The following is a 26,764-nucleotide window of genomic DNA, read 5'->3' on the forward strand; positions in this document are numbered from 1 at the left end:
CCTTCTTTTATGTATCTTAAACCAAGTGTTAATGATGATTAAATGATGCATGTAGCTTCCTGCATAATTCTACCAGGCAAACTCCTCTTTTATTCCTTTCCCACAGTCCTAGTTCTCCTATTTTTCCTTTCTTCCTTTTCCTGCTGACGAATTCCAGTAGTTTGTCACAATTAAAATTAAAAGTTTTGTAGTGGGAATGGTTATGGGTAGTAGCCATAGGATAGGACCATGTGAAATTTAATTGGGAGAATTAGAGGTTGCAAACATTTCAACAAGTCAACCTCACTGTGAGTCCATATGATGATATCATCAATCTATCTAAACCAAACCAGGGGCTTAAGGCTTATGGATCCCAGGAAATCCCCCTCCAAGCATCCAGTGAAAAGGTTGACATAGGAAGGAGCCATTCTGTTTCCCATGGCGATACCCCTGGTCTGTTTATAAGCCTGCACCTCAAAGGGTAAGCAATTTTTCATAAGTATGAAGTTGATTAAAGTGAGCAATAATAGCATTATAGGTTTGGAATCAGGTGGTTGTCAGTTGAAGTAATGTTCAGCAGCAGATAGATCATGTACATGGGGAATGTTGGTATAGAGATAGGTGGCTTCGATGGTGAGAATCAATGTGTGTGGTGGTAGTGGGACATGCACAGATTTCAGACTGTCTAGGAATTAGTTTCTGTCTTTAATATAGGATTGGGGGGAGGGGGGGGAGTAACTATTCCTTTTCTCTGCTTTCTTTTAGTTTTCTATATCTTTTATTTTATGACTGTTTATTTTCCCTTCCAGCCTCCCCCTCCACTCCACCTGTCTACCAGAGGCAATGCACTTATCTTTCTGTTCTTATTAACTCATGCACAATGTTTTCTCAGTAATCTCTGTCTTGCTTATCACCATGTCATCCTCCTTTAAGCTCTCAGGTTTTCAAAACTCGTCTTGTGCAGTGCCCAACAATCACTCTTTTATTCTCATCCTGTTTGGTTAGTATCCCGTGACCCAGGGTTTTTGGTGACTCTTTCATAACTCTCCCCATTCGTTAAACTTTGCTAACCCTGTTCCTTCATTTCTCTTCCTTTCCCTTCGACCTTTCTGCAATCGATGAAAGAGCCACTGACTCCGAAAGCTTTCATATTTCCATAACTTTTAAATGTGTTTTCTCCTGCCATGTCTTAAAGAGTAGATTCATTATCTGTCCAGTTATATTTTCAAAAACTGATTATTTTTGTTGATAAATTAAGGGATCTAACATGCCGTACCCCTACCTGTAGCATGCTGTTTTGTATTTCCTGATGATGACATCCTCCTGAGTAGTCGCCGCCCGGAGATCTGAGTGGGAGACTATTTTACCTCTGGAATATCTTACCCAAGAGCATTCCATTATTTTTAACCATATAGTAGAACTGCATGCCCTTGGGAAAAGTAACTGCTGTAATTTCCTCTTGCTTTCAGCCATTCACAGCACCAGCTGGTGTTACAAGCCCAGATCAGTTAATCATTCAGATTGTTGTCCCTGCCACTAGTGGAAAGGCTGTTGCCCCGCATGTTTGTTTGGCCTTTCCGCATTGTGGCTGCACCTATGGCATGGCTAACTGTATTGCTAAGGCAGACAAACCACCACACCTCTCCATGGTTCATGGGGACCAGCATTGATCAGCCCAATAAAACCACATGGACGATTCTGGGTGAAGCATGAGAAGTTGTTGAAACTTGTCATTCAAAGAAGAGGATATACTGTGTGTGAAACATTTGGGTCATTAGAGTTGCACTTCATCTGGAAATTTTATTACATCCACAGAAAATATCTGTTTCTGTTGAAATTGATTTCAATTCTCTCTCTCACTAATTCAGTAACTTTACATAGCTGCCTTGCCTGCCATAACATCACTGCTGCCTAATAAGGCAACTGTTTTATTTTGTTTATTTTATTATTTTCTTGTTTCATTTTTTTTAGGAACGGACAGTGAAGTACACATTTCAAAATTATTTACCAGTTCATCTGCTCATTTTTGAAAATCATGTTGAGAATATCTGAATGCACCTCCTGTGAAAACACTTTTGTGTGAAATGAAAGACTTGTGTATGTAATTAGAAAAGGAAGATATGAATCATCAGGTGATGCATCAGCAAGGGTAATATTATAATATTTATCAGCTCTTCTGATGTTCTTTTTTCTCTTTTCCCCCTGTTGATTTGCTTTCTTATTGCCTAAAAGAGGAACTGTTCATCACAGATAAAAAGAAGTTAAGCTGTGGGCAGTTATTAGTTATATTTCATTTACCAGAATTTCTAAACCTTTGAAGAAATGAAAATAAGTCGTGAAGTTCTTTCTCTCTGACACCCTTTCTCAGTTTATGCAAATGATTATTCTTTTGTCATAATTTTCTTTTATACTTTTGGATTAAGGACTAATCCTTCACATCCTGGTTTATTGTTTTACAGTATCTCTTTCAGTGAATTTTTATTATGTGTTTCATCTTTTCTTCCACATTGCCTATTCAGTCGTTGAGTCTGAATGCAGTTTTCTGAATCACTGTTAGAAAAAAGAACTGACAGATCTCTTTTCTTCCTTTGATGTGACATTTTGAGAAATGGAAACTCCAGCAGGCATTTACATAGGTCTAATCTATGCAATAACAGTGACTTATTCACTATCTTTACAAGTTAATGGATATCTCCTCTTGCAACGAATCAGTATGTTTTTCTCTGATGTCTTCTTGAAATGAAAAAAATGCACATCACGTGTCTGTCAGTTTATTTGGTTTATCATAAGTACCAATTTTTAACTGACATGTTTTACGTACTCATCTTGTTTCACATTTATGATTACTGTTGCCCTTTTTTTATAATATGAGGACAGAAATATATAACATTCCAACAGGCTTTCAGAAATCTAACTTCACTTGTGGTGAAAGGATGGTGCTTCTTATTTTCACTGAGATTTCTTTAATAAACTTTGCCAAGTACTTCACAGTGTTTTGTAGCATATGAATGTAGATATATAACTTCATCTGGTTTACCTTTCCGTGCTGATCTTCCTAATGGTCTTTTGTTAAGATGTTGCTAATGTGCCACTAGAATCTCAATTTTTACTGGTTAAACCAATGTTGCTGACCTTTAAAAATATGTAGTATTGTTTTCAGCCTCATAGTATTATGGAGATGGATGAGTATGTCTTTTTACTTTAGATTTTTGTACTGAAGAAACGCAGGATTAGTGAACAACATATTCCACCTCATTATATCCTTCTGGAGGTTGGGCATAGAGCATAGGATACTTCTATGAGGGGCTTCCATCCAACTTTTCTAAGAGAGTGCATATGGAAAACCTGAAGGATTTAGTTGGCTGTGGCCATCAGGGTAGCCACACAGTTAGAAGAGGTAGATGTGGCAACAGGAATGCGAGAAAAATTAGGCATATTTTGTATTGATATAAAATGTTTGAGATGTGGGCTCACAGGCCACATTTGGAAGGCATATCAGCAGTCTCAATGCAACAGGTTTGGTGTGGATGGGCGCCATGAACAAGAGTGTAGAAATAAAAAGCAGAGTGGATAGGTACATAATAAACAGGAGCACCAAATCTGCCAAAAGACATTCGCTGTAAATTTCAGTGCCCCGTTGGCAGAAGCAAAGTGTTGCTACGTTGGTATGATAAATGGTAAAGAGCATAAGTTATTGTTCAACACAGGGACCTGCATATCTGTGGCTAGTCTTGACTTCTTGGTAATAGGAGATGAACTCTCCATGTTATAGGTTATATGGAGTAGGAAATAATGAGGTGGCATCTCTAGGTTTGCCGATGCTCAGTTTTTGTGTTGGAGTGAAACATTTCAGAGAGAATATGGAAGCTTTTTCCCATGTAGGTGAAGGGTAATGCACAATCTTAGGGTTAGATTTCTTAACTGAACATCAGGCAAAAAATGGTCTTCCACAGCAGACTGTTGAACTCAGTGGAATGTTCCAACTGTAAGAGACTGCTACTGATGACACGCTCTTGCAAGATTCTCCTGCCATGAGGATAGAACCAATTAAACTGCATAAAAAGTCAGAAGACTCAGTTTGTGTCATAAACTGCCGCAGGGTGAACATAGATACAGGCATAACGACTAATGTTTTGTGTGTGGTAGAGCCATTGGTAGACAGTGTCAGACTGGATACATCACATTGTTTTGTACATGGAAGCATTGTACATATACAGCAAGTTGAGGCAAACATACGGTTCCTATTGGTATGGATAATTTTGGCACCAATAAAGTGGTTTTGACAAAAGGTAGGTAGTTGCCAATTTGGACGTTGTGGATGAGAATGATTTAGACAGGTCAAGTGTGGACATCAGCCATAAGAAAACTGCCCGTACAGCTTCATTATGCGAAGAAGGTCAGGATTTGTAGGAAGAAAGCAGAATAGCCATATAGAAGCTGTTAACAAAGTTTGCAGATTTATGTAATCCTTGTAGGCCATAACCCAGCACGGGATATCTATTGAGAACAGTCACCTATATATTGGAAACTGTGCAGGATACCCCAACATTTACACCGAGCGAGGTGGCGCAGTGGTTAGCACACTGGACTCGCGTTCGGGAGGACGACGGTTCAATCCCGTCTCCGGCCATCCTGATTTAGGTTTTCCGTGATTTCCCTAAATTGTTTCAGGCAAATGCCGGGATGGTTCCTTTGAAAGGGCACGGCCGACTTCCTTCCCAATCCTTCCCTAACCCGAGCTTGCGCTCCGTCTCTAATGACCTCGTTGTCGACGGGACGTTAAACACTAACCACCACCACCACCACCCAACATTTACATCCAGAATTGGAAGGATGTATTAATCAGCAATTGAATGATGGTAGCATAGAAGAGAGTAATGCCCAAGATGGTACGGTAAAATACAGGTTTTGTTGTGACTGTCAGTATTTAAATTCTAGAACAGTTGCTATGCGTATCCTGCATACTAGATAACCTGTATAAATGCAGGTACCATTCCACAATGGACTTGAAGAGTGGTTACCATTAATTGTAAGTAGTACCAGATTACTGGCCGAAGACTATATTCACAGACCTTGGGGAGCATTACCAACACTGGCTAATCCCATTTGGTTTGAAGGATGCATCAGCCACATTTCAATGATTTCTAGTTGGAGGGTTACGTTGTTTGAATCTGCATCAGTGCATAGTTTTCCGTGGAAGACATTATCGTATTTTCCAGTTGAATTCTGTGCGCTTAATGTTGAGTATCGAGAAGTGCCATTTTGCGTTAACATAAATTAACCACTTAGGAAATGTGATTAGTCAAGACGGTGTAGAAACTGATACATGGATTGTGCGGTTTGCTGCCACCACCGCTGACTAAACAGCTGCAGTCATTTTTGGGATTAGCCTGTTATTATCAGAAATTTTTGATGGGTTTTGTGGGTATTGCCAGATCATTGATGCAGTTGTCAAAAGGAGTAAATTACCAGTGGACTGCTGAATAACAAGCCATATTCGAAAAATTGATGAAGGTGCAAAGAGCTAACCTTGTATTAGTATTACCGAGCTACAAGAAGGAATTTATTCTCTCCTGTGATGCAAACAGCCAATTGGTAGTGTGTGTTCTAAATCAGGAAAAAGTAATGTTGAGTTTGATACGCACTTCAGGTGTTATCTGTATGGCAGGAAATTCAAAGTGTTACCTGACCATGCAGCATTAAAGTGACCCTTAGAATTAAGAGATCCATTAGGCAGGTTGACGTGGTAGGAATTGAAATTAAGCAAACTTGACTTTGAGGTGATTTATAAACTGGATAGCAGATAGACTAAGGAGAAAAATGAGTACTTGCCTGTAGCCTTGTGGAATGCAAAAGGTGCAAACCAATGACACAGATTTTGAGCTATTCGAAACAGCGCCACTCTTCCCTGGTTACATTTGACTGCTATGTAAGGTAACGAAGCTTGGGCCATGTGTCATGGTGCCGGCTGCACTATTAGAGGAATTTTTAAAGGAAAGCTCATGACCACTTGTTATCAGAACTTGGAGGACATGGAACAACAGATCATAATGTAGCCAAACCGTATTGGTGATGAACATTGAGACAGGATGTTGATCAATATGTGAGGAGTCATTTGCCATGTGCAAAATGTGCAGACTTACATCATTAGCAAGTACCATTTCAAATATTACCAGAGACATCCAAGCCAATTGAGATAGTTGGGATTGACATCTTGGGTCTTTTTAGCCAAACGGTGGGTAACAGCTACGTTTTGACTATTGCAGATCATTTTTCACATTATGTCGCAATGATTGCCATTCCAGATCAGCATGTGAGTACAGTAACATGGGCAATGGTGAACAACTGATTATTGAAGTTTGGTTGCCCAACATGATAATTACAGATCATGGTGCCAATTTCATGTCACAGCTAATGAGACAGCAGTGTCACTTGTTACAAATCTGGAAACTAAGAACTACTGCTTTGTACCCACAAGCTAATGGGAGGACTAAATATGTTCACTGAACCATCGTACAGATGAAACTTCCTGGCAGATTAAACCTGTATACTGGACCGAGACTCGAACTCGGGACCTTTGCCTTTCACGGGCAAATGCTCTACCACCTGAGCTACCCAAGCACAACTCATGACTCGTCCTCAAAGCTTCAATTCTGACAGTACCTTGTCTCCTACCTTCCAAAATTCATAGAAGCTCTTATGCAAACCTTGCAGAACTAGCACTCCTGGAAGAAAGGGTATTGCGGAGACACGGCTTAGCCAGAGCCCGGGGGAAGTCTCCAGAATGAGATTTTCATCCTGCAGTGGAGTGTGTGCTGATATGAAACTTCCTGGCAGATACAGGAAGGTAGGAAACGAGGTGCTGGCAGAATTGAAGCTATGAGGACAGGCTGTGAGTCGTGCTTGGGTAGCTCAGATGGTAGAGCACTTGCCTGCGAAAGGCAAAGGCCCCGAGTTCGAGTATCGGTCTGGCACACAGTTTTAATCTGCCAGGAAATTTCATATCAGCAAACACTCTGCTGCAGGGTGAAAATCTCATTCTGGAAACATTATATAGATGTTGAGCTATTGCATTAGTAATGACCAAAATACTAGAATGTTTATGTGCCCTATCTTGTGGCTGTGTATAATGAAAGATGCATAATAGCATTGGACCTTTGCCATACGAGATGATGCTCAGGGGAAAGACAACATAACTTTTTGATGTTGTTAAATATAAGATGGGAAAAAATAAGAAACCTATGCAGAATTTTGCTATAAATTAAATGATGTATGGAAGCGAGTGCAGAAGGCAAACATTTGGGCACTCATGTGTCAAGAGAAAATGGGACAGCGTACTAGTAAATTGCCTGAATATAGGGTTGGCAAATTGATGATGTTAACTAGCCCCTATACATCAAAAGGTAAAATAAAGAAATTTGTGTGATATCAAGTGCCATATCTGTGGAAATCACATCACTAGTGAACATTAAGTTGCAATTACCAATGCAGACAAGCATTGTCCACCTAAAAGGGTGCTCCAAACTATGTACCAAATGTATCAACACTACAACCTGGGAAGAAGGTAGGGGGCAAAATGCAAGAATTTGAGTACAGGCCATATGTGTGATACCTTATGCACAGAAGTCACACAAATAAATTGTTAGGCTTTGTGTGTAAATTGTGTGAATTGGGTGTGTGCTTAATTATGTAGGAAATGTGGAAGCCATTTGGAACAGTGTGGTAGATTATGTTGTGTTTATATAGTTTTCCTTTTTTGCTGGGGTTATTATGTTCTGCTAATTAAATTTTGTAGGGATAGGCAGGTAGGGAGTGCAATGCATAGATAGTACATAGGCATTTTAGCTTAATGGTATTAGTTGTGTTGTTGTTGGTGTGTGACAGTGGACCCTAGGCATCTGGTCTTTTGAAGAGGGGGGTGATGTGGGTTCCTTTTCCCCAGATGGCATTACCATTGAGGATGATCATGATACATGCCATAATTCTGGTGGCACTACACCTCTTCAGTGGGGAAGTGGTAAGCATGTTGGAGAATCTTAATGTGAAGGACGAGTGCTGTTCTCCATGAAGGATGATGTCATCATAACCAAGCAGCATTGGATTCTGAGATTTACCTACAACACGTGGGAAAGAAGAAACAAAATATGGAGGCTGGAGGAGACATTCGCCAAATTATGTCTTGAGGCTGAAAGAGAGGGAATATTTGAGGGAGTGAGAGAACAGTTCCGGAGATTGTGTCTCATTTATGAACAGCTTCAGGAACAATTACACCAAGTAATAGATTTGGTGCCACAAACATTACTGTGTCACAAGAGGGGATAATCCAGGCTGACACTAAAGCATGTGAGGTACAATTATTTTTAAGGAAAGCAGATGCAGTAAGCTGCCGAAGGGATATCCTGGCATCAGATTCTTGCTTCCAAAAGGGCTGGGGTGCTCTGGATTTACTTGTTGTTCAAACCTGAAGTAGTTGTTATGAATTGTTAAGGACAGGGTCAACCTAAGAGATGAAGAGGCTAGAGTTACAAGGTAGTGGGTTACTGATTAATGATACAATCTGTGACATAGAAGGAATAGCTTTTTGTCTTCCAGTCACTGCTGTGGGACCACTGTAGTGTTGTACTGGCCAGATAAGCCATTGGAAATACATCCAACTGAGAGTCTAGGGTACCTAAACACCACTGTGAAATCTGACCTCCTGCATACAATGGGCGAACTTATAACCACACTAAAAAGATATATTACTCCTGAACGGATGCTCCAGCATGCAGCATGTACAGCAGACCATAATGAGTAACAAATTAGAGACATGACAGTGAGTGTCTCGTATTCTAGTACCACTGTGTTCTGACTACTCTTTGTGTAACCTGTATCTACTTTAAATGGAAAACTGCCTGATCAGTTGAGTTCCCAGTACATCAGTTACCAGTAGACTGGGTTAATATTAGAAAATATAAGTTAATAAGTAGCCAATGAACAGTGCTGTTCACACTGATTTAGAGTAGAAAGAGAAGCAGAGAATTTTGTACATACAGAATGTCCATGATTAAAGTTCCAGTTTGAGAACACTGTAGAAAGAGAACCAAAGCTCCGAATTGCATCAAATTTTAACAGCACATTATTGACACAGGGGGAGAAAAGTCATGCAACAAAAAAAGTATCAAAATTTGACCAGTAGATGGCGCTGTAAGCATCAGAATATGCACACCAATGGACACACAGCTGTTCCTCAGTTTGTGTCAGATGCCCAACATGATCCTCTCCAAAGAGAATCGCACGTTGCTGATATAGCTCATTTATAAGAACAGTGACTGTGCACCAGTAGCCCTGCAGAAGTTTTGATACACTACCATATGAAAAGGCATTGTTCCAAAGTTTGCTAATGATTTGGAGAAAATGATTACAAAATTCGAAAAGAGGTTCTTTTGAAGTGCAGTGTGGTAGAGGGAGGAAAGCAGTTGATCCGATGTCTATCAAAGATGTATCCACAGAATTGCAGGACAGGTTGAGTGGTGGTGTGTAAACATGCAGTGCACAGGGAATTGTCCAAACATTAGAAATGCCTGCAAGCACGGTGCATGAAATCCTATGAAACATCCTGCATTGCTATCCTTGCAAAATCACCAATGTTCAGATGTTGCTCCTGCAGATCTGCTAGCCTTGGAATTTCTTATTCACGTATAGGTGGACAACAAATGGCCCTGGAACATTCTGTGGAAAGACGTAGCCCATTTCCATCTCTGAGGACATGTCTGTATGTAGAATTACAGAAAATGGTCATCAGGAAATCTGTATGCACATCAGCTGGTACCACCTCATTCACTAAAGATGACTGTGGTGCAGGCCGATGGCATTGTTTATTGTAGGACTTTATTTTTTCTAGTAGATGAGTCCTGCAGGTCGTGTTACCTCTGCAGTCACTGCTAAATGCTATGAGGGTCTTTCGCACACCTTCATTCAAATCCTTCAGCAGTGTAGATGTGTGGGTAGGATCATCTGTATGCAAGATGGCACTCCTCTACACATTGCACAGCCAGTGGAGTGGCTTCTGTAGAGGCGCTTTCGAAATGCTAGGATTATCAGCTGTTGTTTCCTTATAGCTTGGCCAGTCACATAACCTGATCGTAATCTGTGGACTTCTGGCTTTGAGGTTATCTGAAAGATGTTGCTTTCAGTAGCTGAATTATGAACGTAGTGGTATTGAAGGCATGCATTTGGCAACGCGTTCTGATTTGTTGCGGAACATCCTGTTTCTAGATTTCAGCTTGCAGTAAAAAATGCAGGACAGCATCTTCAACATGTCTTGTGCCAGTTTCACTACAATTAAAAATCAATGACATTTTGCTTGGCCTTAGGAAAATTATAAACCAATTTTTCCAGTCCGATGTGTTACAACCTTGCTGTGGTGGATAGGCGTATCTAACTAACAGTGCTACAGGTGTCGACTGCCAGGTTTGTGCAGTCATAACACTGAACATGGTGTAATGCGCAACTGAACCCAAACTGTCGTATTGTGATTTTTTAATTTGTGGACACCCTGTATGTCATGAAACATTAGTTAAGACTATTTTTGTTTAGTAATGAAGGAAACGCAAATCAGTTCAGTAACTATGTGTCATGGCTCGAGCGCTTATCTACTATGCAAGACCGTGTATTCAGTGCATTGCCATTGGAGAAGATGCCAGCCATCATCTCAAAAAGTCACATTTGTGACAATTTCAGCACTGACAGGACTTCTAAAGGAGCTGACAAGACAGGAACGCCAGGGCAAATGATGTCACAATTTTCAAATGACCTGAGAGTTCTAACCTTTTATGATGGGGGCTGGGAGTACTGTTGTTTGTGAAACATTAGCAAGTATGGCCCACGTATACACCTACTAATTTAGACTCTCATCGTGTCAGTGGTATTCAGCTGTGCCCAATGTGTTCAGTTACACAGTCTATGCAAGCCACTAGTTGTGAGAAGTAGTCCACATACAGTCCCAAGATGAACTAGCCATCTGCCACTGTCAGACTTTGCTGTCAGTAGCTGCAGACATGGCCTGGGCGGAGTCAGAATGCTGTCAACTTGGCACCTCCACACTGTCGAGCCAACTGCTGGGTGACTACCTTCTGCTGATGGGTGCCTCCCTGGCAGGTTACATGCTAAAGCCTGGGCATCTAGCTGCTAAGCCATCACCACATGAATGGGCACACTGTTGATGTGCATCGCTGTGAGCGGACATACATTTTTGCTGTTCACCTCCCACAGCGGGCACACGCCGTGGCCATCAGCCATGCTGGAGGCTGAAGTTTGACCCCTGTTCAGCTGGAGAGTGCATCTTATCTGTGTCTCCGATTAGCTGGTCCTGGAGAAGATTTCCCAATGATGCTGAACTCAGTGGTTAGACTCCCTTGTTGTATATGACTCATGCTCTACACACCAAGGTGGTGAGTATGGATTTCCATCATGCTGGATGGTGGTAGCTACTGCTGTTCTGGTACTGGCCCATGTGCATCTTTCTTTCTGTAAACAGAATGTCCCAGCGTGCCATCAGTTTTCTTTTTTATCAGGATGTCGAGGAAAAGTAGGTGTCCGTTTTCTTCTGCCACCATTGTGGTAACCGCAGAATGACACCTTGACTTGGCTGATAACCTGAGAAAATTTCATCATTGAAATTTCGAGAAAGCTTGCATTTCCATATGTGTTTTTGTATTTGATGATGGTTATAAGATGAAAGGGAAGTGAAGTATGATATCTGGTCTGATGTGCAATGAAAATCTCAGAAGAAAACACAAAAGGGAGATTAAGCTTATCATCAACATTCAGTAAGGTGATTAAAATTATCAGGATGTATCTTCTCACTTCATAAGTTACTGTGAAAAGGTAGATCCACTCATCAAGCATTGCACCCCTGCCTTGCCTTCTGAGGCTGTTCACATAGAACACAACTATGTACAGGGAGCTCACCTTGTTGGTGTATGCATATATCTGCAACCAACTCTAGCATAAATAAATGTAATACCATTTAAATACACAGAAAGACCTGTTATTGTTTGGCTTCTGGATCGACAATCCATCAGGGAAATCAGTCATAACTGTCAAGTATTCCTTCTGTCTAACTGTATATGCCTCGTAAGCTTGACAGATAAAATGATAACAATAAAATGATAACAAAACAAAAGATATTACTTCATTATTTGTAACATCTCTACCACTTCTGAACAGAGAAATGACCAATGACTCATTTCACATGTCTTTGTTTCTGTAATGAGTTTTAGAAGTAATGTTTGACTATTGTACACACAGTTATCAAGATTCATTGCAAGTAACTATGTTGTGAAAGCTATTAGTAATAAGAATTTTTGTCAGATAAATTAAACCAGTGTAGAAGACCAAGAGTTTTTTTTCATATAGCGGGGGACAGCAGGGTCCCCAACTCACATGGCCTTTTGAGTAGAGAAGCATTAAACCTATGAACCGTATAGAGCTGTGAAAGCTGACACATAGTGATATGCTAATTGTGGTTCACTGACAAACTGTTTAATAGGTTGGAATTGTGAAGTGTGAAAAGTCTACAATTACATTAGAAATTGGAAATGGTGAAAGAAGTATAAAACCTTATGACTGCTGGCTTTTCATATTCATGAAGTTATATACTTACCACAAAACTTATATAGATGGTATAGCTTATCATGTGAGTGTTTTTTTTTTCTTTTAATTTACTAGTTGTTTTTATCTTCCTGTTTTATTGTTCAGTATCCTCACAATAAATTACTCTAGTTTGTAGTAAATAGAATATAAAAAGAGCTGAACTACTCTATATCCCATCCTCTGTATTATGTGGTAGCTTCATTCCATAAATTACTTTAGCTTATAGTAAATAGCATATAATAAGAGTTGAACAACTCTGTATCTCATCTTCAGTATTATCTAACAATATTATGAGAAGGAAAGTTGCCACACACCATATAGCGGAGATGCGCACGCGTGCATGCACGTGAGTGCGTGTGTGTGTCTATTGTTGACGAAGGCCTTAATGGCTGAAAGCTTTAATTGTGAGAGCCTTTTTGTTGTGCCTATCTGCAACTCAGCATCTTTGCTACATCGTGAGTGGCAACTTTCCTTCTCATAATACTGTTACATTCCATCCTGGATTTTCCATTGTTTGATTTTTGCCTCAGTATTATCTAATAGCTTCATTGCATCGTCTGCTTTCAAGTTCTTAGTTCTTATATGTTTTGTGTCTTTATCAATTTTTTTCAGTTGTCTTCTCCTTCGATATGCAAGCCAGAATTCTCTTGATGAAAGCTCTCAAAAACATATACCATACCCAGGAAGCAAGGAGAAGCCACCCTACAGGAACCATAATCACACACAGAGAGCATTTGATGTAATGAACGTTATGAGAAAGTAAGATGAACTATGTTTTCATTTCTGCTGTATTAAGTGTAATTGTGTTATTTTCGTGTGAATTTTAATTATAATAATCTTTAAGAAACATAATAGAAAACTTTTTTAACGTCATGTTTCACAGGTATTAGGCAATGAAAGACTGAAATAGTAAAACTTTATCTTGTAAAATTTATTAAGATTTCTTCAATTCAGTAACTCTTTTGATATGCTGAAAATCTTTTTGCACTTCATATTTCACATAACCGTACAGAGTTAAGTAGCTCGTGTGTGTGTGTGTGTGTGAGTGCGTGCGCACGCTCGTGTGTGTGTGTGTGTGTGTGTGTGTGTGTGTGTGTGTGTCAGTCCATGTCAGTTGATAAAAAAGACTTCTCATCCACCATCTCAATTTTGAATTAAGCTTGACGTACTTGTTTTCCCTACAGAGATAAAGAATCATACAACATTTTTGCATTTTTATTGCACTCTAGTTTTCATTTTATGGCATTTCAAAGTTTGAAGATGCTGACATTTTTGATTCTGATGACAATATGAAACTTGATAAAAATGTCAAAACTTTGAAATGCCATAAAATGAAAGTGGAGGGAGATAAAATGCTGAAATTGTTTATAGTTAATTGTTTGTGTAGGGAAAACAGGTGAGCTATGTTTCATTCAAATTTGGGATGGTATGTGAGATGTTTTGGTGTGATTACATAGTATTTCCCAGCATTACGACATGATATCTTCTCGGGTATGGAGCCTGATAATGTAAACATCTTGACACAATATTTCAGTACTGGTGAGAAACTTGATGATGAAACAACTAAGTTATCTCATCATGTGCTGACATTGACATATTTTTTATTTAACAATACATGTTTTGAAACTGATGGAGTATCTATGGGGAGGCCCATTTTCCCATAGTCACCAAAGTTTTAATGGAAGACTTTGAAGATATGACTCTCAGAACTTTGTTTTTAAACCCATCTTGTTTTGGAGAGAAATTGATGATATTTTTATGGTTTGGCCTCATGGGACTGGTACTTTGAATCATTTTTTAGATCATGTTAATAGGCACTATTCTAGCATCATAGTTACAATGTAAATTGGAAAGATTAGCAAACTTCTTTTCCTTGATGTTTTGGTTCCCAGAAATGATGATGGGACTTGGGCATAGTGCAAATCAAAAACATATGCGTAATGATTGTTGTCTTCATGCGACCAGCTGTCTTCCACCATACCTATGCATGAGGGTCTTGAGGAGTTCAGTAAAGAGAGCATATGCCATTTCTGATCCTGAAAGTTTGATACTGAGATTGAACCATCTTAAAGTTATTTTTAAGCAAAATGGCCATACTGGCTAACAAATACATCATGCTCTTCAGTTCGGACCACCGGTGAAACCATTAGAGGATACTTGTAAATCTGTTGCTTTTTTACCTTTTGCTGGGAGTATATTCTCGATAATTTGAAGCATTTTAAAAAGACGTGACATCAAAAGTGTATTTATGCCACCGGCTAAGATTAGAGGCCATCTTGAATCTGTGAAAGATGATTTGGGACTGAAGGAAATTGGAGTATTTAAAATTCCTTCTCATTGTGGGATGGATTGTATTGGCCAAGCTATCCATACTACACTCCTGGAAATGGAAAAAAGAACACATTGACACCGGTGTGTCAGACCCACCATACTTGCTCCGGACACTGCGAGAGGGCTGTACAAGCAATGATCACACGCACGGCACAGCGGACACACCAGGAACCGCGGTGTTGGCCGTCGAATGGCGCTAGCTGCGCAGCATTTGTGCACCGCCGCCGTCAGTATCAGCCAGTTTGCCGTGGCATACGGAGCTCCATCGCAGTCTTTAACACTGGTAGCATGCCGCGACAGCGTGGACGTGAACCGTATGTGCAGTTGACGGACTTTGAGCGAGGGCGTATGGTGGGCATGCGGGAGGCCAGGTGGACATACCGCCGAATTGCTCAACACGTGGGGCGTGGGGTCTCCACAGTACATCGATGTTGTCGCCAGTGGTCGGCGGAAGGTGCACGTGCCCGTAGACCTGGGACCGGACCGCAGCGACGCACGGATGCACGCCAAGACCGTAGGATCCTACGCAGTGCCGTAGGGGACCGCACTGCCACTTCCCAGCAAATTAGGGACACTGTTGCTTCTGGGGTATCGGCGAGGACCATTCGCAACTGTCTCCATGAAGCTGGGCTACGGTCCCGCACACCGTTAGGCCGTCTTCCGCTCACGCCCCAACATCGTGCAGCCCGCCTCCAGTGGTGTCGCGACAGGCGTGAATGGAGGGACGAATGGAGACGTGTCATCTTCAGCGATGAGAGTCGCTTCTGCCTTGGTGCCAATGATGGTCGTATGCGTGTTTGGCGCCGTGCAGGTGAGCGCCACAATCAGGACTGCATACGACCGAGGCACACAGGGCCAACACCCGGCATCATGGTGTGGGGAGCGATCTCCTACACTGGCCGTACACCACTGGTGATCGTCGAGGGGACACTGAATAGTGCACGGTACATCCAAACCGTCATCGAACCCATCGTTCTACCATTCCTAGACCGGCAAGGGAACTTGCTGTTCCAACAGGACAATGCACGTCCGCATGTATCCCGTGCCACCCAACGTGCTCTAGAAGGTGTAAGTCAACTACCCTGGCCAGCAAGATCTCCGGATCTGTCCCCCATTGAGCATGTTTGGGACTGGATGAAGCGTCGTCTCACGCGGTCTGCACGTCCAGCACGAACGCTGGTCCAACTGAGGCGCCAGGTGGAAATGGCATGGCAAGCCGTTCCACAGGACTACATCCAGCATCTCTACGATCGTCTCCATGGGAGAATAGCAGCCTGCATTGCTGCGAAAGGTGGATATACACTGCACTAGTGCCGACATTGTGCATGCTCTGTTGCCTGTGTCTATGTGCCTGTGGTTCTGTCAGTGTGATCGTGTGATGTATCTGACCCCAGGAATGTGTCAATAAAGTTTCCCCTTCCTGGGACAATGAATTCACGGTGTTCTTATTTCAATTTCCAGGAGTGTATTCAGGACCAGTATGTTAACACCATTATCACAATTGTTTGTTCCAGCCAGAGAAATTCACAGTGGCAGAGTACTGTCGTAATGAAGGACATAAGATGATGTATAATGAGACGCAAATGATCCCTCCTGCTACCTGCTATTGGCAATGTGTCCTAAAGACACCTATTGAGATTTGATTATTAGATACTATTATTAATAGAGATAAGGGTTACCCTTTAACGAAGATAAGGAATGCAATTTTATCTGATATTAAACCACAAAAGTCTGCATTTTGACCAGCGGATTCTTTTAATTAGTGTTCTTCTAGTGATATCTTTTTGTTTATTTCTTCCACTGTCGCGCTCGAAGTTCACTTGCACTTGAGGGCAGCAGTGCTCTTGCTCATGCACATGCAGTAGGCTGGCCGTGGTGTATAAAGGATCTGCCAATTCTGTTGAAAACTCAGTTCCAGCGAGATTGTATATCACCAGATGATAGTGGCCAATTGGTCCATTGAAATATTGTCAAAATGATTACATTATCCTGCTGCATATGTAAGAAAGGTGTCATGAGATGGTTTGGTTCATGTGACATGGAACGGCCCTGGTAAAAAGTGATGGTCATTTACTTGACCTCTGATGACTACCACTTTTATCATGAACTAACTAATGTGTTATAAAACATACCTATTTCATGTGTCGCTTTACACATTCTGTACCTCTTCTTCCACCTGTGGTCCGCAACGTGTTCTACTACAACAATTGTTGTTAGCATTGGATACTCATGATAACACTTCACAGTGGTGATCATAAAATACAATTCTCTTATGTAACTGAGACATAAAAAGACACACTAATTGGTTCTGAAGCAATATTTTGACATTTTCTACTGGTTAAACAATAGAGTCCCAAAGGTAAAGTGTAATAAATATGTAGATAGAGCACTGTTGCTTCAGAGGCAGTATGTGATGTGGTACAGAAACTCTGTCGGAATCGACACTGAATTATATGTGTAAGCTACAATATGCAACAGACAGCTAACAAATGACAAAAAAATGTATAAATATATCCTTCTAATCTACATATGTATCTAATAACAGGCTGCACAGAGTTTATGTGCCACACCAGAGAAACTAACATTGATTTCCTTGTTTTATTTTGTGCAAGACTAGTAATTTGTATCATTTTACAGGCAGAATTTACTTTGCGATGTGACACTGGTAGCTGACAGTGTTGAAATTCATGCACACAAGATGGTTCTTGCAGCTTGTAGTCCATACTTCTATGCTATGTTTAATTCCTTTGAAGAGAGTCGACAGGAACGAATAACACTTCAAGGCGTGGATCCAGCAGCCCTTCAACTACTGGTTGATTATGTATACTGTGCTGAAGTCCATGTCACAGAGGAAAATGTGCAGGTATTATAGCAAATATTTGCTTTGTACTGTACTACATAGGTTTGAAAGATATTTCAGGCAACAGATACTAAGATTAATAATCATCCCTGCCTCCCAACAAACCACTATGGCCACACAAATGCAGATTTATGATTTTCTGTGGTGAAATTTCTGAATCAACTTTTATAACTCCGTATTTTCATACTGAGTCGTAGATGCAGTAATGACTGGTTACATAAAATGAGGAAGCAGTTGATAGGTTGCTCTGACATGCCGTAGAAAACTTCATTTTATGGATCAGTAAACCTTCACATTTCTGTGACTGGCTATTGAACAGTGTTTTGTTGAGTTTATATTTGTTCTTGGAAATAAGTCCGATAAGAGTTTCCATATAACCTTGGTACTAGTGTAGGCTAAGTTTGAAGTAGAAATTGTTGATATACTTGTAAGTACGGATTTGAAATAATGGAGCTTTATATTCTCCCTTGAAACTCATAAACCACTTGAATCCCCCACTTGAATCCCTGAGCTGCACAGACGATTTACCATTATCTTCCATATAGAATAAACAGGTCCAGGATTGGTAATTGTAAAAATAACACCCTGACAGTATTTGTATATATCTTCCAGTTTATTCTTTCCTGATGCAGTGGATGAATTCAGAATTTTTCACAAACATCGATTCCACTTTTACTGATAAATTCAAATCCAGATCTTCAACATTGCCATTCAGCATGAAGTACATCAATTGTCAGAGCCATAACTGTACCAAGCACACAGTCACAACTGTTCACTTATGTAGCATCTCAACAATGCATGCTACTTACAGTATTGTTGTAATTAATATTTCATGTAGTGTAGAGTGGAGAAAAACCATGTACAAAATTACAGTATAAATCCACTTTTACGTTCCCGGAACTAATGTTTTCCTGTTGTTTATGAGATTTTTTACCATTCCAGTCAAATTTCTTATGTCCACATTGTTAATTTGCACCTGATTTTGCATCAACATATTTATAATTTTCCTGCGGTTTACACATTATGAAAAAATGTTCGTGGGGAAAAAATGATGTTGGCATGATGTTGGACATCCAGTAGTGTTTACAAATATTCCTTGATTAAGTTTCTTGACACCAGGGCACTCTACTCAGCAGGTTTTAACTGGTAAACATATAGAAGTTGGAGCAATTTGTGCTGTATCTCCCACCACTGCCAAGCTCTACTTGGTGTGGTGGCTGATGGGAGTAACTGGTTCGTGATTTTACGGTATATTGATAATTTTTACTCTGTACTGAACAGAAACCAAAACATTGCATTGAAACAAGCGTTCAGTTCATAGTGCTGTGGAATGTGGGGGAAAAAACCACAAATTGGCATTCATAAGAAGAAGAACAACACCAAAAATGCAACAGGAGCATAATATGTAAGAAAGTGTCCACGCAACCTGCCACTGATGATGCCTTGCAGAAAATAAATGCGAAACGTGTATGGCACTGAAATTGTGTTTTATTCAGTTGCTGTCAGACGGTCCATAAGTAAAAATTATCAATATACTGTAACATTACACGCAACTGAGGAAGACAGGACTAAAAAAGTTGAAGATGGTTCGTGATTGTTCGATCATCATGACATCTTTGCCTTTACAAATGTCTGCTTGTGTCTGTGTATGTGCGGATGGATATGTGTGTGTGCGTGCGAGTGTATACCTTTCCTTTTTTCCCCCTTAGGTAAGTCTTTCCGCTCCTGGGATTGGAATGACTCCTTACCCTCTCCCTTAAAACCCACATCCTTTCGTCTTTCCCTCTCCTTCCCTCTTTCCTGATGAGGCAACAGTTTGTTGCGAAAGCTTGAATTTTGTGTGTGTTTGTTTGTGTGTCTATCGACCTGCCAGCATTTTCGTTCGGTAAGTCACATCATCTGTGTTTTTAGATATATTTTTCCCACGTGGAATGTTTCCCTCTATTATATTCAAACCATATTTAGCGTGTTTCAGTGTTTGGCCACTTGTAGTGCTAGTTTACACTGTCATTCACTTAGCATTGCTGAAATGTTTTTACTTTAAACACAGTGCCAGTTATGTATTTTTTTCATGCTGAGCAGAACGTGTTTCGAGAATTTATTCTCGTTCTCAAGTGCAGTATTTATGTATGTATTTTTTGTTATGGTACAAAAACAAACAATGTGAGTGACAGTTTGCTTGCATTTGGTTTTCCACGTAACTGAGAAGGCACAGTACCTGATAACCTCAAAAAAAGACGACTGCAGTGCAAGAGACACAGAATAACACATATTCAAATACCACACAAAATACTTATGTACATATCTGCACTTGACAGTGAGAAAAGATTCTCGAAACACGTCGTGCTAAACATGTGCAGTAAAAACATCGATTATGACATATAAAATTGAGTCTAACGTTCCTACTTCCCAAACAGTTATCAGTTCCAGTTACATTAGCGATTTTTATTACATAATAACCCTTTATTAGATAATAAACAAGTCCCTGACAAGTCTTTTGATGCCCGTTATGTACACATATCATACATAAAATGCGAAAATGGAAGGGAGTATCCTATACGTAACTTTTACAACTTAAAACATTATTTTCTACATTTTACATTTTCCCAAAATTTTTGAAGAGTGTAAAAGTGGTGTTTCACCGTGTTTATACATGACAATAGTACATTCAGCGTAAAGCATATAAACATTTTGCATAAATAGTTTCACAAAATACGGTGTCTTCCAATGTCTCAATCTTGTGGGATGAACGTTTTTAACAACTAATATTGCAGTATGTAAGTTTTCATTAAAAATAAATTAATATACCAGATGCCTCCAATAATGGTAACTCCAATCCTAAATGTCCATTGTTTTGTACAAAATACACTGTTCCAACTTAGAGTGAAGACTAGTAATTAAAACTTGGTTACATTTCAAACAAATGATTTTTGTCAGTTAATTATTTTGTATTGAGTCTGATTATTACTGTTTGTGACATTTTACAATGATTGGTGCAGGTTGAAAATTAGAAAATGGTCATATGTATATTTTTATGTAGTGAAATGTACATTTTATTTAGAAGTATACTAAAAAGATTTGTTGTGCACTACTGTTTGTAAATACATCATACACTTGATGTTGTTGATCTGAATGCACTTGTAAGCTACTTTTTAAGGCCATTAATTTAGTATCTGAATGTTGTTCTTGTATTAGAAGGAATGAAGGTAAAAACTCGCCTTATAGTTGAGGCTTTGAGTGGTTTACTGGTCCATAGGTAAGATTAAAACTTTGCAAGTGTTTATGTGTGGTCATACTGTGTGACTGGAACAAATAGTTTCGTTGTGGTTACTGTTCTTAATGTCAGTTGGGAACATTCTCAGGGTGTGTACACTTGTGACAGCTGGGTTATTTGTGAAAAATCCAGGAATTTTTTAGAATTTTGGGAATTTTTTGTTATGTTAGCTTTCAGTTAAACTTTTGTAATTTTTACTGACAAGAACTGATACTCTAACAAAGAACTGATACTCCAACAACTGATATTCTACTTTAGCCTGCTACCACAGGGTAATACTGCAGCAATAAAACATAAATAAGATAATAACACCAGAATAAAACTTAAGTTGCAAAGAAAATGTGCCGTTTACAACAACGAAACACAGTGCACACTCGAGCATCTGCTGACAGCAAGGTGAGCCAAAGGCTTTAGGACAAAAACTGTGCAATACTTTGTAACAATGGACTGCTTTCAGTGACCGTAACATCACAACTTTTTACATTTCTAACAGGTCATGGGAAAATGTTGCAAATGATTGTTTGAGAAGAGTTACTTCCAACATAAATTTCCTTTTACGCAAGATGTATTATGCAGCATGTGAGAAAGTGTGGTGAATTTCTTAAATCACTGAGAGTTTGACTCTCATTCAAAACTTATAACATTGAGGACCAGCCGCTCAGAAAAATTTTGTGCCCAGAAAACCAGCCATTAATGCCATTATTTAAAATTTTATGGGCCTTTGTGTTTGATGTGTTTCGAAGGGTGACGCATGCTAAAAAGGACCAAGCTTCAACATTACTTTTTCATGTTTATTTTAGTTCTTTCGTAGATTACAAGTCATACAATAACAATGTCAAAAAGTATAATTATCCTTAAAAATTAAAATAAAATAAAATAAAAATGTGAAATGAGTTCTTGAGTAATTTCACATGTAATTGGCTATTATATGGATGAGTTGAAGTGCTCGACAGAACATGTATTCAGCCGGCTAACCCACCAAATGTTTGGTGCACAGCTTTGAAATTTACAATTGTGCTTGTCAGAAATATTTAGCTGCTGCAATTCCAGAAAAAAATAAAAACAGCAAAAAAAATTTTAAAGACCAATATTCTGTGTGATAGCTCAGCTTTTCTTACAGCTGTACTGTTTGTATATTAATTTAAAACTTTAACTTTTCATATTTGTGTGTTCATGCTACTTAACAGTGCTGTTGCTATTGGCTGACTATATCATGTGTCCTGCGCTCTAAATACCTCCTGTCATTGGGTGGCAATATCATGTGGTGAGCTGTGATTGGCTGACAAAAGCACAACGCGATCTCGATTTCAGTACTTTGGAAGCTACCATACTGTGTTTGGGGAATTCATTTTTATACTTTTGGAATACAAAAATATGCAGTGTACATGTTGCTGCTCCTTGAAGATCTTCCCAGGGTCCTGTTTCCTAAAGTGCCAAGAACTTCTATACTGCTGTATGAAACCTTTACTGTTAAAAGAACTGATAAGTTTTACAGCTCTGATGGAAAGTATATTGTCATTTAACATGGAAAAAATGTACTTTCACCTGTGGTATAGTGTATTTTCACATTCGAAAAAGTGTATTTTTAACCAGGAAAAAGCCAGGAATTTGTTTTTCTTGTCTGGATATACATTCAGTTTTTCTGTATTATCACTGAAATTTAGCTATACTCAGCAACTGTATCTCTTCACAACTAATAAAGAAACTGATACTACAGTGTGCTCCACTTACTTACTCACAGCTAGTCAAACATATTGTTGAACTTTTAATACGGTCTTTATTTGTGTAGTGCAGATTCTGTTTTGCTATTAGACTGTCATTAAAACATTAAGTGAAGCAGTGTATCTCCTTGTATCTTCCTTTTATGTATTATTTTAATATTTGTAAGTGTGGTATATTATTTGAATTGTGAAGGTTGGTTGTTACTATTAGCAAATGATTACAGGTTTTACTGCCAGCAGCAAATTTACTTCAGCTGACATATGTGCGAGATGCTTGCTGTGACTTCTTGCAAGCTCAACTTCATCCAACCAACTGCTTGGGAATCAGAGCTTTTGCTGACCTCCATGGCTGTCTGGAGTTACTAAGCCATGCTGAAACATATATTGAGCAACACTTTCCGTAAGTTAAATAAAAAATACTATAACTTATTTTACATGGTGAGTTAGAAGTGACTTGGAAATCATCCAGGGAAAGCCGTCTGAGTTGTATATAGGGGGCTGCAAAAACATGTGATTCCCCCCCCCCCCCCCTTCCCACACACACACACACACACACACACACACACACAGCCCCTTTAGCAGCATCTGCAAGCGGATTCTGTTCCCCGGATATGAGCGGCTGACAGTAAGTGCAGGAGGCAGTGGGATACCATTGTATAAACCTACCCAAAAGATAGCTATGATGAAGGAAACTCTAAAGGGACTTACGTTACTGATCAGGAATTTCTGAACCCAGAATTTAACTGGTTGCAAGCCAGCCTAGAATAATACCATTCCTAGGATAGCCAGACCTCTTCAAGAGTTAGTAAGCTGAAGAACTAAAGAAGGAAACAAAGAAAAGTTAAATTAGTGTGCTTGAAGTGGGAAAATTAGTGTGCTTGAAGTGTGAGGCAATTATAATTTCTGTTCTAGCAGAGATGAGGCAGGAAGAAGGAACGGTGTTGCAGTACTAATGTTGTACATGCTAAATTAGTCTGTAAAGCAATACACACATTATGACATCTGTGACAGATATAATTATTGAATGCCAGTCGTAAATCAGCTGATGTGTTTATTATTCGAACATAATTTCCAGCTTCAAGCCATGGTGCTAGAATGTTTACATATTAACAGTCTTCTGGAGATAACTATATAAAATGGCAATGTAGTGGCTGTGGTTGACTTCAGTGCTGCGACGGTTCTTATAAAGAAAATAAACCTGGGGAAATTTGGTGTGACAGATCGGGATTTCTCAGGTGCAAGATATCAATTCTAGTGTGACCAACATCAGATGGTAATTACCAACATAATCTTCAAAGTTCCAAAAAGTAGACAGCTTCTTTGGATCTTACCATATAGATTCCAGATTGACAAAATATTATCCAGGCCACATTACGGAAAGCAATTCCAGTCATGCCACAGTTATCCAGGCCAATCTGTGAAGAGTAATCATTTTCTAGCTGCAGATAAGGTGGAATCAAGTGCAAGAATAGCAGAAAACCAGTTTGGACTTAAGAGAGGGAATATGATTTGATGAAATCAAAGAAAACTTGTAGACAGAAGGAAAACCCTTGAGACTAGAATGATGATAATGCCTTAGACCAAAACTATCCAAAGTATGGAATAATAAAGTTTGCAGATTAGATCATAGAGATGAGATAGCTGTAGCCAAGAAAACTGCAGATAAAAGAAACTAGACCTTACTATAACCAGAAAGAAACTTAGAAATGGTAATAATGTAAAAAACTATAAGAGACAAAAATTTGTAGTACTAGCGACTGTACAGAAGCAAAGGAAAAGTAGTCCATTTATATAGTGGAGAAAATTGAATTGGTGCAGCATACGTTAAAGTACAATCAAACAAGAGCAGGGCTAAGATCTGAAAAGAACAAAGATGGAAATACAGGGTGTCCCACGTAACTCTGCCATATCAAATGTTTCCATAGCGAAACAAAATGTGAAAAATGCAATTGGCCTGGGATCTACCTTTGTCAGGGGCTTTATACAATGGGCAGGAATGTACAAAATGTGTAAAAGTAAACCAACATCACTTTCAAAACAAAGTTACATATGTTTTTTTTCTACATAAGTGAAAACCAGAGGCACAATTAGTGACAGCACACTTGATTTCATTGTTCTAAACCTCATACCTTTTGAAATATGTAGATTTAAAAGGAGGCAATGCTGCCACAGTTTCTGCCATAATGCACAGAACAAGGATTACTGTGACTAGAAACAAAGTACTGCCCTTTTTATACCTACTTGTGTCCGGAGACGCAGTTGGAACATATCCAAGCCTGTCCAGCACGTCCTGACCTACTGCCGAGGCAGCTAACCTTGGTGAACGCGGAGCTGTGGCATCACTTAGTGGGTATCCCGGAATTACTGGAGTAGACTCCAGCGAAGAGGAAGAGTGGTGGGGGCCTACCAAGGCCACCGGTTCATCTTGCGCAACAGAGGATGACTAATGAACTGTTGAAAGACACCCTGGCAGTTTGTGCAGGCACATGTCCCTGCTTGCATTTGAGAATAGTGAAAGTCATTTGCTTGTCCTCGCTCTCGTTGCATCACCTTCTGAACTATGTTTTTCTTGCTTCTTCTCTCTGTATATGTAGTATGACACCATCCTGTGAAATACAGTACTTCATACAGCCTATGAATCTTTTCAAATCTCCAGTGAATGCAGTTCTCATTATTTTCTTTTTTGCAATAACTGTAAGCCTAACCATTTTACTCTATAATATTGGATGCCTCCTTAATCACGAGGCAATTTTCTAGGATGGCCTTCAGCTGTGCGTCTGAGGTATGACTTTTGAGGTTTTTACTTACAGAGGCTCTAATGTGTATACCACAGAGATTGATACCGACCCTGCCTAAAATCATAATAACTATTAGCACATCCCACACCATCAGGCATAAACACACATTCTTGGTAGGCTTCTCTAAATTGTGTTAACAACTGCTCCAAATTAGGTTTGTAATACCACAACTCCTCTAATACAAAACAGCTACTGATGCATTTATTTTGTTTCCATAAAATGTCCTTGCAAGTTTGTCGATTCGAGCGTCGCGACTTGCATAATGTCATTACATCGGAAACTGTGGAACTGTTTCAATTATTTAAAGTCTAAGTGTTCCAGAAGATGCAAGATTCAGAGCAGTGAAACTAATTCTGCCATCACTAAAGTTTTTATTTCTGTAGAAAAAATGTAACTTTGTGATGAAAGTTATGTTTGTGTACATTTATGAATTGTGCATTTCTGCTCATTGTGTGAGCCCCTGACATAGGTGCATCCCTGGTCAATTGAATTTTTCACATTTTGATTCATTTTGGAAATATATGAGGTGACAAAGTTAGGTGGTACACCCTGTATAATGACAGATAATGAAGAAACATGAGAGTCACTTGAAAGAACAGATAGAAAATCAGTTTAATGATAAAGAAATCACAGATGAAAATGATAAGTGTTGTAGGAAATCTCAGAGGTTGATGAATTGGGACTCCACTATCACTGAAAATTAAATTGAATAAGCAGTGTAGGTTATCACACACCAGTGAAATTCCTAAAAAATAATAAGACTAAAAAAATTTAATGGAAAGTGAAAAACTCCTTGTTAATGTAAATGTAGACTGCAAAGAAAAAGCCAAAAATTCATAGACGCTTCTGTACATATAAAAGAAACATCAGTTGTTACATGCATATCTGAAAGTACAGACACTGTTGACAACCCACAGCTGTAGGAAATATTTTCAAAATTAATTCAGCGACTGTGAACTCCTTGTCATCGGCTGTGTTAGGATAGTTCTACTACCCGGTAATGACATAAAATCTATGCCAGATCGGACTGAAACCTAGATTTCTAGCTTTATCATGGGCATTCGCTTTAACCCTTTGGCTATCCATGCATGCTATCTGGACTGACCCAAACTTTCACATGTCGCATTCTACATCCTTAAACTGTAATCCACTAAATTTATCGCAT

The 26,764-nt window shown here is 39.4% G+C and overlaps 1 protein-coding gene across 6 annotated transcripts in view; it reads left to right on the forward strand.

Annotated features, from left to right (window-relative positions):
* Window positions 1-26,764, forward strand: part of LOC126456985 (ring canal kelch homolog) — a 140,944-nt gene that overhangs the window by 7,968 nt on the left and 106,212 nt on the right. For 3 of the 6 annotated variants that reach the window (XM_050092941.1, XM_050092942.1, XM_050092947.1), the window contains exons 2-4: window positions 13,228-13,374; window positions 17,584-17,809; window positions 23,026-23,201. In XM_050092941.1, coding sequence (XP_049948898.1) covers window positions 13,228-13,374; window positions 17,584-17,809; window positions 23,026-23,201 — 549 coding nt within the window. Of the gene's footprint in view, window positions 1-1,499; window positions 1,750-1,950; window positions 2,129-13,227; window positions 13,375-17,583; window positions 17,810-23,025; window positions 23,202-26,764 lie in introns of those variants that run through there. The other 3 variants (XM_050092945.1, XM_050092944.1, XM_050092946.1) reach the window with 3 other exon arrangements.

The sequence above is a fragment of the Schistocerca serialis genome, chromosome 2 (genome assembly GCF_023864345.2).
Source record: "Schistocerca serialis cubense isolate TAMUIC-IGC-003099 chromosome 2, iqSchSeri2.2, whole genome shotgun sequence".
Lineage (NCBI taxonomy): Eukaryota > Metazoa > Arthropoda > Insecta > Orthoptera > Acrididae > Schistocerca > Schistocerca serialis.